Source organism: Spodoptera frugiperda, chromosome 19 (assembly GCF_023101765.2).
Source record: "Spodoptera frugiperda isolate SF20-4 chromosome 19, AGI-APGP_CSIRO_Sfru_2.0, whole genome shotgun sequence".
Classification (NCBI taxonomy): Eukaryota; Metazoa; Arthropoda; class Insecta; order Lepidoptera; family Noctuidae; genus Spodoptera; species Spodoptera frugiperda.
The window spans coordinates 2,746,176-2,765,743 of NC_064230.1; the positions used below are offsets into that span (position 1 = coordinate 2,746,176).

General features: G+C 38.8%; 1 protein-coding gene across 2 annotated transcripts in view; it reads left to right on the forward strand.

Moving 5' to 3' along the window:
* LOC118280911 (leishmanolysin-like peptidase) overlaps positions 1-15,501 on the forward strand; it is a 125,503-nt gene extending 110,002 nt beyond the window's left edge. Inside the window, exons 7-18 of one of the 2 annotated variants that reach the window (XM_050700933.1) lie at positions 423-570; positions 1,365-1,502; positions 2,702-2,767; positions 3,362-3,485; positions 4,208-4,309; positions 5,263-5,450; positions 9,532-9,664; positions 10,323-10,482; positions 12,024-12,118; positions 12,908-12,979; positions 13,551-13,682; positions 14,383-15,501. In XM_050700933.1, coding sequence (XP_050556890.1) covers positions 423-570; positions 1,365-1,502; positions 2,702-2,767; positions 3,362-3,485; positions 4,208-4,309; positions 5,263-5,450; positions 9,532-9,664; positions 10,323-10,482; positions 12,024-12,118; positions 12,908-12,979; positions 13,551-13,682; positions 14,383-14,532 — 1,508 coding nt within the window. In that variant the 3' untranslated portion in view covers positions 14,533-15,501. The remainder of the gene's footprint in view (positions 1-422; positions 571-1,364; positions 1,503-2,701; positions 2,768-3,361; positions 3,486-4,207; positions 4,310-5,262; positions 5,451-9,531; positions 9,665-10,322; positions 10,483-12,023; positions 12,119-12,907; positions 12,980-13,550; positions 13,683-14,382) is intronic. The other variant, XM_050700934.1, reaches the window with a different exon arrangement.
* Positions 15,502-19,568: the final 4,067 nt, after the last annotated feature.

Genomic DNA, 19,568 nt, shown 5'->3' on the forward strand with positions numbered 1-19,568 from the left:
CGATATATTGAATTACATTATGTTTAACTATCTTATTTACTCTGTCTTTTACGGGGATGGCCGAACAGTTTCGAGATACACCGAGTAGTTTCAGTGTGATTGATGGACAAACATCCATACAAACAAATCCGGAGCTGCGGACAACGTAACAGGTTGTCGGGACCCCGGCTCAAAGCAGGAGAGGGAACGAGATGGTTTTTAGTTACTAAGAGTCTGACACTCCTTCTCGCCTAACCGAAGGCGGGTGAAGTCAACTAGAGGACTGACTGACAGACAGATATTTTTAATATTTTGTTTGACGTTCAAAAGTGCCTTCCTTGATCTAATTGAAATACATGATTTTTAGTCTGTTACGAAACAAAGAGAAAAGAAATCTTTTGTTCTTTTCTCACTTTGACATCGTAAGCTTCTCATCTTTCCAGTGACGGACCCTACTGCTGCAGTAGACTATCCAGGAGTGAATGATACAGACTTCGTGCTTTACGTCAGTGCTGTGGAGACGGAGCGGTGTCGCCGCGGACAGACGGTGGCCTACGCCTCTCACTGCCAGCAGGAATCAGCGTTAGACAGGTCACCCATCCATTTCTATACCTTGGCTTGTTGTGCTTAACTTTTGGGGAGTTGATGGTTTTGGTGTTATTTTAAGATTCGTTTTTAGTTTTATTTTATAAACGAGCAGACGGATCACCTGATGGTAAGCAATCGCCGCCGCCCATGGATGAAACGTCAACGGCGTTACAAGTGCGTTGCCGGACTTTTGGGGTTAGGAATTTAAGAGTTTATCGGGAATTAGGTATTGGAAAGAGGGGTAATTGGGCCTCCGGTAACCTCACTCACACAACGCAAGCGTTATTTCACGTCGGTTTTCTGTGAGTCCATGGTATCACTCTGGTCGAGCCTGCCCATTCTCCCACTTCATCGAAAAAATAGTTTATAATATTAGTTTTTTCTTCAGAGTAGTCGGATAGGAAATGCCGGCCTCATCTAGTTATTTAAGAGATTGGCGTGTAAAAGAGTTACATTAGTAACCTATTTGCAAAAATAAATATTATTTATGATCGCACACCTAGTAATATATTGGCACATTTACGGTTTTCATAGTTTACCTGACTTGTTTAGTTTTTAGTTTACTGACCAATGAACCGTTGTTTTACGTGCGTGAGGGGGGAAACTACAATAATGGTATAATGACACTTACGATCTCTCTCGATGAATATGGAAATGAATAGATTAATATGCACTTTTAAACACGTAAACCATATAAAGTCAAAAATATAAAGATATAAGCGACAAATCCATTCTCCCGCACTTTTTAAAAATTAGTTTAAATTACTTTATAATATTAGTTTCCTTTTCTTCCACAGGCCAGTGGCAGGACACGCCAACTTCTGTCCAGGCGAACTGTCCACTAACAACAGGGACCTACCCTCCGTGCTGTCCACTGTCAAACATGAGATGCTTCACGCGCTGGGCTTCAGTGTGTCACTGTTCGCATTTTACAGGTAAATAATATACATTAATAATGTAAATAGGGTGACTGGTAATTAGTGAACGATATTTAAACACGTGATTGTACTCGTGATTACAAACAACTTTCCCGAAGAAACTTTTTTTGTATACTCATTAGTTTTATTTTTATCACGATAAAATTAATACGTGATGCAAAAACTTTGGACCGCTTTTTACGAAAATTGCGCGGACGTAGGAGCATAAAATTTAGTACACTTATAGTTTATGTGTAGGAGAAATGCAGAACGCTAATATTTATCAAAAATAATGCTTATAAACTACATTAAATAAATAAATAAAACATTACACACACTACCATGCATAGTACCTATCTGATTGTATTTGACAAAGCGTCAAAACTGACAGACATTGCGATGATATTCTCATGTCTTATATGAATAGAGTTTTATAAAAGAGTTTGTTTGAGTTTGAGTTTAATAAAAATTGTCCTTGAACGTATGTCAAGTGGTATTGTAAATTAAATCGCATATGGTCGAATTCCGACCACTAGGCGACCACTAGTCTTCTTTACTCAATGAAAAATTAAAGCTTCAACTGTTCAAATGAAATGAAATTGAATGTATTTATTTGCGAGAATTATATGTAGTACATTTGTAAACTTAAAATTATATGCTTGCTGTGGTTACCTATAATTATAAATACAGATAAACCGAAAGTATTTTCTATATTACTGTTATTTTCATTGAGCAATATTACTGTATTTATGTTGGTGACACTTAATAAATAAATACATGGAATTTAATAAAATGTTCACAAATAATCGCATTGCGACGAGGATGACAGTGCTAATCTGCTCCGTGAAGTGAAGCTTGCTTCCAATCACGTCGGGGTCACCCCTTTAGGGAACAGAGAGTAAAGTTCCCTAAGAAAAGGAGGATCCTCCGATCAGGCGAGGTGATCGTGCCTGGCGGGCTTTCTGCCCAACTGTTGTTCGTTGGGATTTTCTATCCATGTTTATTCGCATGTAAACTTCACATATGCGATGTAGGATTTATGTCGTCATCCGTTGATTTGCTCGTCGATAGTCTATGTGCGACTTCTGTCATCTGTCACTTGTTATGTGTCGCGCTACAACACTTATTAATTGACTAGCTGATGTCTACAGCTTCGCTCGCGTGGATTACTGGACTTTGTGGCTTTATTTTCTGAAATAAAATGTTTTGTTTTTCAGAGACGAAAATGGAGAGCCATTGACTGAACGAAGACCTGATACAGGAAATCCACCGATGGACGAAGAGTAAGTTATTCATTAATTAAAACTAATCAAATTTCATTACATAAAACTTCATTTTTATCGAATAGAGGTCAATTTTTTTTTATAGATGTAAATCATCCAATGTCTTCTCCCGCCTTGGGCGAGACGGACTTCCTAGCGGGTTTACCGAGGCTCCGGCACAAAAAGCAGGAGTAGGAACGGGGTAGTTTTTAGTCAGTAAGAGTCTGACACTCCCTTTCGCCTCGCCCAAGGCGCGAGAAACCATAGGATGATTTTTCTCACCTCAAAAAAAGGCATAGCACATCTCTGGTAGAAAAGCACTCAAACGCAAGTCGTATTGTCGCACTGGTTTTTTAGGCATTCCGGTCAAGCCAGCTATTTTAAAAAGGTACAATGGTTAAGAATTACTATGGAAAAGTAAGTACCAGTTTCAAATTAAAAATTATAGTTCATTGTTTTAGATACAATTATGTATTATGTATTCATTAATATTAGTAATAAGTAATAATATTGTATAAGTATAAGAGCGCCACTGTCGCTAACAAACTGTTACTACACTTTTTTGATGTAAAAGTTGGTGGTGAATAAAAGTTAAAAAAATGTGTTTACTTCCAGACTACAGATCCACAAATGGTCTGATCGTGTGGTGAAGAATATTACACGGAAGAACTGGATGATCCGAGGAGGGTACATGGAGAGGACGTTCCACATGGTCGTCACTCCCAGGGTCGTGAAAGAGGTACGTCCCTTTTTTTTTTATGGAATAGGAGGCAAACGAGCAAACGAGTCACCTGATGGTAAGCGATCAGCGCCGCCCATGGACGGGTGTCCATGGGCGGCGCTGATCGCTGATCGTTGATCGCAACACCAGAGGAGTCACAGGTGCGTTGCCGGCCTTTTTTAAAGGAGTAAGCTCTTTTCTTGAAGGTTTGAAGGTCGTATCGGTTCGGAAATACCGCGGACGACAGCTCATTCCACAGTTTTGCACATTTTTTTTTATATTGCTGCTGTTTTTAAGTCTTTGACTGCCAATAGAAAACTGTTGAAGGCAAATCCTCCGCTAACGTCGGTCACCGGTGAACACCGCGGCGTTCAATGTGTTAAAAAAAGAAATGGAAGAAAAGGAAAGACTGTTGGAAAGATTATTTGTTGTAGATTATTTTAAAATGTAAGACGCGTATTTTTCATTTTTTTACGGAAACAAATACTTTCAAATACATATATCGATTTGTAATATCGCGTGACATCACTTTTGTGTACGTTTTATACTCAATAGTGACGTAGTTAGCTCCTAAACTTGGACACGTTTTGTGTAAGCATTGTTATCTTATATGACAAAATAAAAAAATACGTGTCCAATATTTTTTCATTACCTAATTGACGGACTAAATAGATTTTTAATTTTCATACCCCGTCATCATCCCTATTGAACACATAATATCATGGTATTTTTCTTTCCAGGTGCGAGATCACTTCAACTGCTCAGAATTGGAGGGCGCTGAGTTAGAAGACCAGGGCGGCGACGGTACAGCGCTCACTCACTGGGAGAAGAGGATATTTGAGGTATGGTCCAAAATTTTAACTTAAGATTAAGACCACTAACGCACCCGACTCTACGTTTCGTTTCTGATTAGCGCATTGAGCAAGCGTGGTGATTAATGCTCAAACCTTCTCCGTGTGAGAAGAGGCCTTTCGTCAGCAGTGGCCACTTATAGGCTGTTGATGATGATGAGGAACGCATCTGACTCCTCTTACTATCTGTTACATAACTATAGGAATACATGACTAATGTCCGACCACTATAAGTGTGGGAGAGCCATGTTTCGGCACTGCTGGGCCGGCTCGACCGGCGTGATACTACGGCCTCACAGAAAACCAACGTGAAACAACAAACAAACAACGCACTTGTAACGCCTCTTCGTACATACATGCAAACATTATATAAAAACTAAAAAAAAAAACAAATTAAATTCATAATCCTCTTTTCGGTGTGCGTGCGGCGCGTCGCGTTCCGCCTCAAAGAGCCATCAGACCACCACAGATGGGGCCCAGTAGGGCTGATGCCTGATCCGGAGCTACGGACTACCTAGCGGGTTTACCGGGGCTCCGGCTCGAAAAGCAGGAGAAGGAACGGGGTGGTTTTTAGTCAGTAAGAGTCTGACACTCCCTCTCGCCTCACCCAAGGCGGGAGAAGTCATTGGATGATTTTCCCCCTCAAAACAAAAACCCTCCTTTCGGTCTTCGCCGCAGTCGCATAGGGAATATAGGGACACTGCGCGACACACGGCGCCGTCTCTTCGTGGGACCTAGTTATTAAGTACCATCTAATTGTAATATTGTTTGTAATGTATGTATAGTATTTATAAAATTTTAATGTATTAGTTTATAGTATTTGATATGGGCCTGTGAAGCCTGAAATAAAGTAATAAATAAATAATAAAAATTATACTTGTGAATACGGCTTTTGTTCATTTTTTGTTACATCAAAAACTTACTCCTATTCTTTATTCTTCCAGAACGAAGCGATGACCGGAACCCACACGCAGAACTCTGTGTTCAGCAGAATAACCTTTGCTCTGATGGAAGACACGGGGTGGTACAGGGCCAACTATGACCACGCCACCCCCCTAGACTGGGGGAAGGGGCTCGGCTGCAAATTCTCCATGGTGTCTTGCAAACAATGGCTGAACTCGCAAAGGTTCAGGTAATTTCATTATTTTATGGGCTTTTGGAAGTGGTTGGGCGTATCGGTTTTTTTATGGAGCACGAGTAGACGTATCACCAGGGTTCTTAGTCTGCTATTACAATAGGCTACTTTCCTACTAGTCAAATTCAATACTTTTTTCGAAACGTCAAAAACGATATTTTCTATGAACTTTGTATGAAATAGTGCATTATGACGTCATAAGTTTTTGACGTCAAATAGCAGACTTATTTCTAGAAATTTAGCTAGAAAAAATCGAAAATTAAATAGTTCATCAAATTTATGAATGAGAGTGTGATTATTTTTTAATATTTTATTGTATTGAAAAGTTGTAATAATTTATTTTTGACCGAGGATAGTACCCAATTGTGCCAGAATGGTCGATCATTGAGCAGTGCAAGGATGGAGCTATACAACCTATAGCAACCAATTGTAATAGCAGACTAAGGCCCCTGATGGAAAGCAATCGCCGCCGCCCATGAACACTTGAAACATCAAGCGTTACAAGTGCGTTGCCGGCTTTTTGGGAGTTAGGAATTTAAGGGTTGTTGGGGAATCGGGGATTGGGAAGATTGGGAAGGGGGAATTGGGCCTCTGGTAACCTCACTCACATAACGCAAGCGTTGTTTCACGTCGGTTTTCGGTGAGGCCGTGGTTTCACTCCGGTCGAGTCGGCCCATTCGTGCCGAAGCATGGCTTGCGTTGCGTTTTGTTGTGTGAGTGAGGTTACCGGAGACCGAATTATCCCATTCTTTCCATACTTCTAATTCCCCAACAATCCTCAAATTCCTAACCCCCAAAAGGCCGGTAACACACTTGTAACGCTTCTGGTGTGTCGGTTGGCCATGGGCGTTGGCGATTGCTTACCATGAGGTGATCTGTCTGCTCGTTTACCGGCTTATTACATAAAAAAAATTTAAATGTCCTCCAACCTAGGTGATACGATACGTAAAAGAAACACAGTGCACGCGTAGTTGAAGGAAGGCAACGTTGTAATTTATTGCTTATTTTTCTATGCTGATATTTTTATTTTAATCTATTAATGATATAGATTAACGAGTTTAAAGGAACGCCCTTTGTTAGTTATCATACTGTAAGTATATAATTTTGCAATAAAGTTAAAAATAAACCTTAATGTACGTGATTTTAAGAATATTTTGCCCTGACCACTTCCAAATGGGTTTGTGCGTTGTATCTGTATATAGCTTTATATTTATACATAATATATATTATTGTATAATATGTGTATGTGTAACTAATATTATATGTTATCTTACAAGCGAAACTCTGGATAATTCTACAACAAAGTAAGTGTGTAATGCCTAAGATAGATTTTAGAAACTCTCCTGTTATCGGTGACTGAGTGAGTGACAGACTGTACACAGCTGTAACTACTGCGCGTAGCAAGCTGTGTGACATGTAGCGCGCTGTAGGAGTGTAGGGGAGTGCTGAGAGAGTGACAGACTGTACACAGCTGTAACTACTGCGCGTAGCAAGCTGTGTGACATGTAGCGCGCTGTAGGAGTGTAGGGGAGTGCTGAGAGAGTGACAGACTGTACACAGCTGTAACTACTGCGCGTAGCAAGCTGTGTGACATGTAGCGCGCTGTAGGAGTGTAGGGGAGTGCTGAGAGAGTGACAGACTGTACACAGCTGTAACTACTGCGCGTAGCAAGCTGTGTGACATGTAGCGCGCTGTAGGAGTGTAGGGGAGTGCTGAGAGAGTGACAGACTGTACACAGCTGTAACTACTGCGCGTAGCAAGCTGTGTGACATGTAGCGCGCTGTAGGAGTGTAGGGGAGTGCTGAGAGAGTGACAGACTGTACACAGCTGTAACTACTGCGCGTAGCAAGCTGTGTGACATGTAGCGCGCTGTAGGAGTGTAGGGGAGTGCTGAGAGAGTGACAGACTGTACACAGTTGTAACTACTGCGCGTAGCAAGCTGTGTGACATGTAGCGCGCTGTAGGAGTGTAGGGGAGTGCTGAGAGAGTGACAGACTGTACACAGCTGTAACTACTGCGCGTAGCAAGCTGTGTGACATGTAGCGCGCTGTAGGAGTGTAGGGGAGTGCTGAGAGAGTGACAGACTGTACACAGCTGTAACTACTGCGCGTAGCAAGCTGTGTGACATGTAGCGCGCTGTAGGAGTGTAGGGGAGTGCTGAGAGAGTGACACTGTACACACTGTACACAGCTGTAACTACTGCGCGTAGCAAGCGTAGCAAGCTGTGTGACATGTAGCGCGCTGTAGGAGTGTAGGGGAGTGCTGAGAGAGTGACAGACTGTACACAGCTGTAACTACTGCGCGTAGCAAGCTGTGTGACATGTAGCGCGCTGTAGGAGTGTAGGGGAGTGCTGAGAGAGTGACAGACTGTACACAGCTGTAACTACTGCGCGTAGCAAGCTGTGTGACATTAGCGCGCTGTAGGAGTGTAGTTTTTAAATCTATTTTAATAGGTGTTGTCTGTCCATGTATTAATTTTTTCTTTAAAAATAAAGTTTTTAACTTCCATATTATTTATCATTTTAACTTATACATACACATTTTAACTTATACAGATTTTTTATTTCATTTTACGAGTCAGCAGATTAACCTCCTCCCATCTCAAATGGATTTTCGACTTTATATGTATAGATAAAATAAAGTTTCATTAACACTCGCGCATATAGTTCCAAAATACCTACTAGACTTCCGATAACGCGGGCGCGGGCGCCTCGCTGCTAACAGCTGATCAAGCGAAAGCACGCGCGCTCGAAATTTTGTTGTTTTGTTATTGTGATAAAAATAAAACTAATGAGTATACAAAACAAGTTTATTTGGGAAAGTTGTTTGTAATCACGAGTACAATCACGTGTTTAAATATCGTTCACTAATTACCAGTCACCCTATATAATAATAAGTTAGCAGATTGGAGTAGGTTGGCTCGCTGACGCCTGTTCAGTATCCATTAATAAACTAAATTTTTACATTGTACTGTTACTAAAATTAATTATTTCATTTCAAAGCATTACTAACGGGACTACGGACAAAGAGTGAGTAACATTTTTAGTAAAATAGATTTTTAATTTTTAATATAACTTTCGTGAGACATACTAAATTAATGATTATGTTATCGGCTTACTCACGTAACTGTTTGACGAGGAACTCGACTAATTTCAAGCCATGTTAGAGGCTCATATTCGAGTTTCTCGTCAAACAGTTAAGTGAGTAAGCCGATAACATAGTAATTAATTTTGCTTTTTTGCTTGCTTGCTTTCTTGTTTGTAGGCGTTTTTCTCTTAAACTGCTAGTCCGATTTTAATAATTATTTTTGCATGGTATAGAACTATTCTTGGGGAATGGTTTAAGGTAACTAACATTATGCTTAGATTTAGGGGTGGGGTAGAAGCGGTTTTTGTGAAGTAGTTATTGTTAATGTTTTGATTGGTTTTTGTTTTCTTTGTGTGTGTGTGTTGTGTATATAGTTCTTATATTATAAGTTTCGTGAGATATTCCACATTAATTATTACGTTTTTCGGCTTACTCACGTAATTATTTGACGAGAAACTCGACACACTATGCGACAAGCTACTAAAGGTAAGCGTCCACAGGCCCGCATCGTACGCACCGCACGCAACGGATTTTAGTTTGTCTTGTATAGAAACTCATACAACTGCGTCCACTGATCCGTATCGTACGGACCGCATCATCGGCAATGTCTACATGCGATGCGTACCGATGACGTCAAACGGAATGCCGATGCCGATAATGCGAGTGTAAGTGGCATCGGTAATCCGATTGCTGATACTCGCGTCGGCAATCCGAACACTGTCGAAACGGTGGACGCAGTCTGAAAAATTAATCCGTCCGATGCGTACGATGCGGGCCTGTGGACGCTTACCATAATTTTATTGCCACGGTGTTGTTTGAAATGGTCGAATAAACAAAATCGACATATTAGTTTGTTTATGTTAATTATTTTTTTAATGTCTCCAGGAGGAACCTTAATTTTATTGCCACGTAGTTCTTAAAGTGGTCCAATAAACAAATCGAATCGATATATTTGTTTGTTTGTGTTAATCATTTTTGTAAACGTCTACAGGAGGAAGAACCCTGCCCCCTTCTGTGAGAGGATCAAAGGCAACCCCCTCCGAACGGAGTGCTCGCCGCGACGTAACGCCGTGGTCCTCTGTAACCTCGTGCGACACGACACTATACTGCCTAGAGCCTATCAGGTATGGAACTTAGTTTATGAAGATATAAATTTTTATGTGATTCTCTGTTCCTTCTCTCTCTATTTCTAAGTGATTTATCTCTATCTACATGTCCATCTCTCTTTTCCATCGCCATTTTTTCTCTTTAAGGTATCTTTCTCTTTCTCTTTCTCTTTCTTTCCTTTCCCTCCTTCTCCTTCTCTTTCTCTTTCTCTTTCTCTTTCTCTTTCTCTTTCTCTTTCTCTTTCTCTTTCTCTTTCTCTTTCTCTTTCTCTTTCTCTTTCTCTTTTCTTTCTCTTTCTATAGCCCTGTATCTGTCTTAGTTTCTCTCTGTATTTATATCTCTGTCTATCTCTATCTCCGACTCCAACTCTAAGGTAAGGAGCTTAGCTAATGATGATATTAATTTCTCTCTCTCTTTCTCTTTCTCTTTCTCCTTCTCCTTCTCTATCTCCATCTTTATTTATATCTATGTCTCTATCTCCATTTCTATTTCTACCTCCAACTTTATCTCTATCCCTCTCTCTTTTCCATCTCTTTCTCTCTCTTTATCTCCTCTCCTTCTTCTCTCTCTCACTTTCTCTCTTTACTCTGCTCTCCATCTCCATCTCTCTCACTCACTTTTTCTTCTCACTATTTTCGTCAGTACCAATGTGTAAATTTTGTCCGTTTGTCGCAGCATTTCGACACGCTGCCGAACGTGGCGCCCGGCGAGGAGGCCCACTACGGAGGCTCCGTCTCCCTCGCAGACTACTGCCCGTACCTCCAGGAGTTCACGTGGAGACACAAGAGCGTGCTCGTCAGAGGCAGCCGCTGTTCCTATGAGGAGAATACGCCTAGTAAGTACCGTGAAATGGGGTGAATAGATATGGAAGAGGGGCAAATAAAGGTTGGGAAAATGTTCTAACATTTATTCACCCCATTCCTGTATCTATTCACCCGTTGAATTCTATTTACCCCATTTTACTCGACAAAACACCAAAGGTTTGGGATGAAATTTGGATCACTGGTAAACGAAACCGCTGGCTGATCAAAAAAGCTTCGCAGATTGCATACTACAATTCTATTTATTGCGAACTTTCGTGAACAAAAATGAACGAATGTAAAGAAGATAAATAAACAAGTGTTGATGAAATTAAAAATAAAGCGTTATTTCAAGTAATTCTATTAGTAAATCAATAAAACCTACGGCCGAAGATTACACGAAACTTCGCATTCGAGAACTGGAGTAGACCTACTGATCTAAGTAAAATTTGGTGCAGAGTTAGATTATATTCTACAACACACATAACACATATTTAAGCTATTTTATATCCAAGTGTCCCATTCCTGGGAATCGAATATGTATATTTTGAAAGAGGTAATTTAAAAATCTAAAAAACCCGACTGCGTTTGTTCATAATATGAAAATGCCTAAAACAAGAAAGTCATTGTAAAATTGAAGCAGTTGGGACCCATTCCTATTTGGAATGTAGACTTAGTGAGGGCACATACGGCTGGCTTTCTACTGACTGAATCTGAGAAATTTTTCGAAAAGCCGAAAAAAGGCCAGCATTACTTTTGCCCGACACGGGAATCGAACCCGAGTCCCATTGCCCGGCAGTCACACTTGCAACAACTCGGCCCACGAGGCAGCTATTTTATGATACACTAGCTACTTCCACGCGGTTACACCCGCTCTGCTCGGCTCCTATTGGTCGTAGCGTGATGACTTATAGCCTATAGCCTTCCTCGATAAATGCACTAACCAACACAAAAAGAATGATTCAAATCTGACCAGTAGATCCGAAGATTAGCGCGTTCAAACAAACAATCAAACAAACTCTTCAGTTTTATAATATTAGTATAGATAGACCAGGGGCCTTAGTCTGCTATTACAATTGTGTCACAATGGTTGATCATTGAGCAATGCAAGAGGGACGGAGCTATACAACCTATATAGCTGCGTCCCTCTTGCACTGATCAATGATCGACCATTCTGATACAATTGTAATCCCCAGAGCTAAGGCGATTCAGCTGGGGCACTTTTGTACGTCAAAGCAAATATTATAATATTAATAACGTCTGTCTGTCGGTCAGTCCTCTAGTTGCTCTATTTGCTCGTTCCAATGTGTAGATTCCTATGGAGAAGAACGAGCAAGAAACTACATAGGTTACTCTTTTTCAATCAGATTCACAATACAATTCACACCGAGAAATTTTTCGTAAAGCTGAAAACGGGCTAGCAATAGTTTTGCCCGACCCGGGAATCGAACCCGAGACCCCTTGCCCGGCAGTCACACTTGCAACCACTCGGCCAACGAGGCAGCTATTTTATATCTGGATATGATATTATGATGGAAAGATACATATGAAAATGTTATTTTTTTATTCTTTACAGAAAGTGACGTGAATTTCGCCCTAGAGAATTATGGGGCTCACTCCAAATGTTTCGACCACAGCGACAGAGTTTGGGAGCAGAAATCTTGTAGACAGGTAAATATCATCATCATACCATCAGCCACTGCCTTCCACAATCCTCCCCTGTAGTTATTTGACGAGAAACTCGACACACGACGCGGCAAGCTACTAAAGGTGGTTCATAGGCCCGCATCGTACGCATCGCACGCAACGGATTTTAGTTAGTCTTGTATAGAAACTCATACAACTGCGTCCACTGATCCGCATCGTACGGACCGCATCATGGGCAATGCATACTACCCAACGCGAGGTTAGAAGCGACCTGCATACCTGGAGGTCTACTCTAATTCAACGAAAAACGCAGATTGCGTTCTACAATTCCATTTATTGCGAACTTTCGTGAACAAAAATGAACGACTGAAATGAAGACAAATAAATAGGTTTTGATTTGAAATTAAAAATAAAACGTTAAGTATTTTAAGTAATTTCATTAGTAAATCAATAAAACCTACGGCCGAAGATTAAACGAAACTTCGCATTCGAGAACCAGAGTAGACCTACTGATACTGTCGGTAAACGAGCAAACGGATCGCCTGATGGTAAGCAATCGCCGCCGCCCATGGACATTTGTAACACCAGAGGCGTTACAAGTGCGTTGCTGACCTTTTGGCTGTTCGGAAGGGTTGTTGGGGAATCGGGGATTGGGAAGATTGGGAAGGAGGGTAATTGGGCCTCCGGTAACCTCACTCACACAACGCAAGCGTTGTTTCACGTTGGTTTTTTGTGAGGCCGTGGTGTCACTCCGGTCGAGCCGAAGCATGGCTCTCCCACACAAAAGTTATATTAATTTTGTTTGTTTTTCAGATCAGAGAATGGCAACATTGGGGTTCGGGTTGCTACAAATATAAATGTGAAAGTGGTCGACTGCATATTGTAGTAAGTATATATTTTTTATTTTATAAAAAGTAGACTGCCTCGATGGTCGAAGGACGAAAGTGCGACTGCCGGACAAGGTGTCTCGGGTTCGATTCCCGGGTCGACCGATATACTGCAGGGCGTTTTCCGGTTTTTCGTAAATTCTCAGTAGTAGCAAGGAGTCTGGAATTGTGTCCAGTATATGGCAATATGCTCACCCCTATTACAAATTGTGAGAAGTAGGTGTACATTGTATAGCGGCATTACGTGCCGTAATGTGCTCCTTTAGGGAACAGAGAGTAAAGTTCCCTAAGAAAAGGAGGATCCTCCGACCAGGCGAGGGTGATCATCCTTAGCGGGCTTTCTGCCCAACTGTTGTTCGTTGGGATTTTCTATCCGTGTTATTACGCATGTAAACTTCACATGTGCGATGCAGGATATTTATGTCGTCATCCGTTGATTTGTTCGTCGATAGTCTATGTGCGACTTCTGTCATCTGTCACTTGTCAGTGTGTCGCCACACACCTCTACCCCTTCGGGGGTAAAAAAGGCGTGATATAAAAAAAAAATACATTTAATTTGTTGTCCCCAGGTCGGTAACTACACATACACATGTTACCACGCGAGCCAAGTGCTTCAGATACGAATTATCAAGAAGGGCTGGCTACATAAAGGGGGGGTGGTCTGCCCCCCTTGCAGAGAACTGTGTAAAGAGGAATTTGCGGTAAGTTGCTTTTATAAATAACTAGCTACTTCCGCGCGGTTTCACCCGCTCTGCTTGGCTCCTGTTGGTCATAGCGTGATGTTTTATAGCCTATAGCCTTCCTCGATAAATGCGCTATCCAACACAAAAAGAATTATTCAATTCGGACCAGTAGTTCCGGAGATTAGCGCGTTCAAACAAACAAACTCTTCAGCTTTATAATATTAGTATAGATTAGTATAGATAAAAAGTACTAGCGACCCACCCCAGCTTCGCATGGGTGCAATGGTGATATATTATGCATGTATTATACATATAAACCTTCCTCTTGAATCACTCTATCTATTAAAAAAACCGCATCAAAGTAGTTTTAAAGATTTAAGCATACAAAGGGACATAGGGACAGAGAAAGCGACTTTGTTTTATACTATGTAGCGAATTTTAAAATTTTATACTATGTATCTACTTAAGCGCAGGTGCTATAATATATGTGGAATAAAATATAAAATTATTCCACAAATGGCACCCACGAAAAATACCTATGGGTGCCGTAAGTGGAACATCTCAGGTGCCGTTAACTTGGGTGCCATTTAAACGGGTGCCATATGTGGAATACCTCCGATTATTTTGTATATTGTAGATATTGAAATGACAAAATAATTTATTTTTGACCCAGAAAACTAACCAATTAATTAATTCACTTTTTTATATTATTTTACAGGCGCGAGGCGAGTATTGCAAGGGTGGGGAGGAGCCTTTACCCCCAAATCTATATCGGAATGACATTTTGACATGTTCAGCTGTCAATCTGACATCCCCCGCCGTTCTGTTAACCGCCATTTTGATTTTAATGTTTAGTTTACAAGAATAATTGTATATTTTATTATTTTAAGTATATTTTATTTATTTTGTAGACTTTATTTAAGCAATCGACTGTTCGCATAAGATTTATGTATTTTTGTAATTGTTTTTTTTTTTTATATTTTGTTTTTGTTTAGCTTAGGTTATGTTTGATCGATTTCTTGTTGTGTTTAAGTCATTGACATTGAATTAGTTTTGTATATTTCCAATAGTATCTAATAATAAATCATTGTGATACAAAAATCAATTATTGGAAAATATAATTAAATAATTTAAAAAGGACAATTTTCAGCGCCATCTTATATTGTATTTGAGTTAGCTACTTATTCTAAAGTAAATCCATTTTTTTCCTACAAAAAATCGATCAAAAATTACCTACAAACGTACTGTATATGAAATTACTTAAAAATACATTAAGTATATGCTACTTAAACGACATTAAATGCAAATATTTTTTTACGAAAAATCAAATTTCCTAGCACATGAAAGTACCCAAAACTGTTAATAGATTTTCAACCTTAACTCTTTTAGCATACAGTCGAAAATCGATTGAACAGTTAAGGGTATTTTGATGAGCGGCCGTTGTCATGGAAACAGTTACTGTCACATTTTGAGGTTATGTTGTTAAAAAAATACTTTAATTTGTATATTTTTTATGTAAAAACAGTTTCATAACCTATCTATCTGTAGATTTAGTTACTAAAGATGAAATTTTGACACATTTTCTATGTAAATATATTAAATATCTATCTTATTTCATAAGCCAGGTTTATAAACAAATCACAAAAGTGACTTGAGGTAAGTGTCCACAGGCCCGCATCGTACGCATTCCGTATGACGTCATCAGTACGCATCGCATGTAGGCATTACCGATGATGCGGTCCGTACGATGCGGATCAGTGGACACAGTTGTATGAGTTTCTATACAAGACAAACTAAAATCCGTTGCGTGCGATGCGGGCCTGTGGACGCGTACCTTTAACCAAATCTACAGATTTTTGTTTCATGTGATTTTTGTAAATGTTAGTTTATTTTAAGTTATAATTATGTTGCTGCAATACTTAGATTATTTCTATCTTTATATACGAGTTTGAGGCGTAAGTATATAGATTTGTTATTATTACATGGGACTTATAACATAACTGGTGAAATATTGTTACATTTATAATATACTAGCAAATCCTTGAAGCTTGGAACCTTCAAGAAAAGAGCATACTCCTTTTTAAAAGGCCAGCAACGCACCTGTGACTCCTCTGGTGTTGCGGGTGTCCATGGGCGGCGCTGATCGCTTACCATCAGGTGACTCGTTTGCTCGTTTGCCTCCTATTCCAAAAAAAAAACTCCGTTTCGCCACCAGATAGGCTTTTCTCTTGAATTTTTCTGATTTTTTTTTGCTATAAACCTCACGGAGCCCGAGACCTTTCCAACGAATGCAAAACCGTGGAAATCGGTTCGTGCGTTCTGGAGTTATAGCGTCAGGAAGGAAAACCCGACTTATTTTCATATTATAGTTAAGGAACTTTAAAAGTATCTACCACGGCTTTAATGGGAGGTAGTGTTGTGTTTGAAGATTACAATAGTGAATATAAATTATTGAATATGAGTAATAGGCAAGTTTCCTACTAGTCGAATTCAATACTTTTTTGAAACGTCAAACACGATATTTTCTATGAACTTTGTATAAAATATTCTATTATGACGACATAAGTTTTTTACGTCAAATAGTAGACTTATTTCTAGAAAGTTAGCTAGAAAAAATCGAAAATGAAGTAGTTCATCAAAAGTATGAATGAGAGTGTGTTTATTTTTGAATAGGATTTTATTGTATTGAAATGTTGTAATAATTTATTTTTGACCCAGTCTCCATCATCTTAAGAAACTAGTGCGCCTCACCATCAACGATTACATCACTACTTACCATCAGGTGGGATTGTAGTCAAGTATTAGTTTTTGTTGAATAAAAAAAAATCCCTATTCTTCGCGTACAACAGTTAGTCCCATATTTCACCAGTTATTTTATAAGTCCCATGTAATAGAGGTTCAATGTTCAATCCTTTAAAAAAAGCGTAATTTCTTTACAAAATGTCAACATTGTTATAAAAATTACACTAACGGTCAGTTTCAATAACGTATTTCATCTGTATATTGTGATAAAAATAAAACTAATGAGTATACAAAACAAGTTTCTTCGGGAAAGTTGTTTGTAATCATGAGTACAATCACGTGTTTAAATATCGTTCACTAATTACCAGTCACCCTATACATGGGTTATTGAAACTGATTGTCCATCAGTATGAACAAATCTAAATTTCACTGGACCAAGGAATCTTGTATATAGAAAAACTATTTTAAGGTTATATAATCTAAAAAAAAAAAAACTTAAATTCGATCTGTAAATGCCATAAATTAAATTATTTGTTAAGAAACTTAATTTTTCTTCAGTACACATGACTATTATCGAGTTGCGAAAACCAGTTTAAAATGACCTCGCTTTCTATGATCTTTCCTTACATTCGACGGTCAGTTTATACTGGTTTGTTTAGCTTGCTGCATGGAGCTATACACAACCAGTTTACCATGGTCTCGCTTTGTATGATACTTCAACACATTCGACGGTCAGTTTATACTGGTTTGTTTAGCTTGCTGCATGGAGCTATACACAACCAGTTTACCATGGTCTCGCTTTGTATGATACTTCAGCACATTCGACGGTCAGTTTATACTGGTATTTGTAACGTGCGAAGTAGCTTTGTGTACTAAAAGATATACTTAATTTTTAAAAAGTCAAGTCTTATTTCTTAATATTATGCTGGTATAGTCATAAAAGTAATTTACTAGTTTCTGCCCGTAAGATAAAAAGGCTATGTGTTTTTCCAGGTCATAATCTACCCCTGTTCCAAATTTCATTCCGATCGCTTCAGCCGTTTTGACGTGATTGAGTAACAATTGAGATTTAGGACCTATTCCCCCTTCCCAATCTTCCCAATCCCCGATTCCCCAACAACCCTTAAATTCCTAACCCCCAAAAAGCCGGCAATGCACTTATAACGCCTCTGGTGTTTCAAGTGTCCATGGGCGGCGGTGATTGCTTACCATCAGGTAATACGTCTGCTCGATTATATTACCGGCGTGTTTCATAAAAAAAACAAACATACACACAAACTCATGATCTTTCACATTTATAATACTCTAGTTGTTCCCCGCGATACCGCTCGCGAGAAAACTAACTTGGTAACTTCATTTTCTAAAATAAAACCTAGCCTAAGTTACTCCTTAGTACATCAGCTACCTGCCAACAAAAGTCCTGTCAAAATTAATCCAGCCATTTCAGAGATTAGCCGGAACAAACAGACAGACAAAATCGAAATCTAGTTAAATCATTTTTATTACTAAACCAGCATTTAAATCTAAGCTTTACTGTGTAAGTCATAAGTGTGTAATTACCTTAATTTTAAATTAATTGGACTTAATGCAGGACAATTGTTTTATAGCATGAATATCTGTGCAGCCGTTCTTGACTTATAAAGAGAATAATTAAAATAATCATAAGATTATTTCTTTATCACTGATGATTACTTTAGTTCGGTATCTCATTTCCAGAATTTCTTTCTTTACTTACTACCTACTCAAATTAATCGAAAAACCAAGTTTCGTCCGTAACTTCGCAAATTTCGTACTACAATTCCATTTATTGCGAACTTTCGTGAACAAAAATTAACGAATGAAATGAAGATAAATAAATAGGTTTTGATATGAAATTAAAAATAAAACGTTATTTCAAGTAATTCTATTAGTAAATCAATAAAACCTACGGCCGAAGATTAAACGAAACTTCGCATTTGATCGCACCGTAAAAAAATATGGAAAATACTAATGCTCTGACCAGTCGAGCACGCTACTCATAATGAAGAGTCCCGCTGTGACTCGAAACTAGTAGAACTTTAGGTACTTAGTAAACTTGAGTTAACCGTTGTTTGTAGTTAGTAAATTGTCCTGTTGAGTCCAATATGTCTGCTTTCTTGTAAATATAGTACTTAAGAACATTTGGTGCTTTAAAAGTGTATAATTATGTTTCATTCCTAATTACTAAGTCTTAAATATGTCTACGTAATACGTATTTAATTTATAAATACTTAATTTTCAAAATGAAATAGGTATGTGCCTATACCTAATATTTTTTATTTCGTTTTTTTTTTGTTGTAAAGTCATGACGCAAATATATGTATGTGAATTTTTTTATTATGTTTTTTTTCTTGATTGTCGCTGTTTTTTTTTATTCACTTTTCATGGGCATTTAGAGGGAGAGAGAAAATGCCGTCTTAAAATATTAATAGTTCATTAAAATGTTACGAAAGACGACATGACAAATGAAACAACGCTTGCGTTGTGTTTCGTTGTGTAAGTGAGGTTACCGGAGCCCCAATTCCCCCCTTTCCAATCCCCGATTCCCTAACAATCCTTAAATTCCTAACCTCCAAAAAGCCGGTAACGCACTTGTAACGCCTCTGGTGTTTCAAGTGTCCATGGGCGGCGACGATTGCTTACCATCAGGTGATACGGATGGTCGTTAACACGGCGTGTTTCATAAAAAAAAATCTATATAACATATTTTAACAGACACTTTTTTACGAAAAATCTTTCTATCTCTCTACTCCACGAAAAAAACAATGCTTTAGCCCATCACATCGTGTATAATACATTACAAGAAATTGTAAAATATTACAATAAAAAAAACACATTATTGTGAAAAGTGTTACTGTATAAAACAAGAGAAGATTTGTAATAAAAGAATATTTTTAAACGAGTATTGTTGTTTTATTTATAACCGCTTATGCTGGGGCCACACTAATAGAATATGCCATTTGATTATGGCGATAATCGATGTTTGTACGAACATTTAACATGTTCACTTCCCCAGTACAAAGTCATAAAAAATATTCGTACGTCCATCTACAAACTCGTTTTATTTTACCCTCTTCATATATAGGAAACTGGCAACATTTAACGGTGGCTCCGTGGCTCTTTAAAATTTTCGGTAGCTTTGTT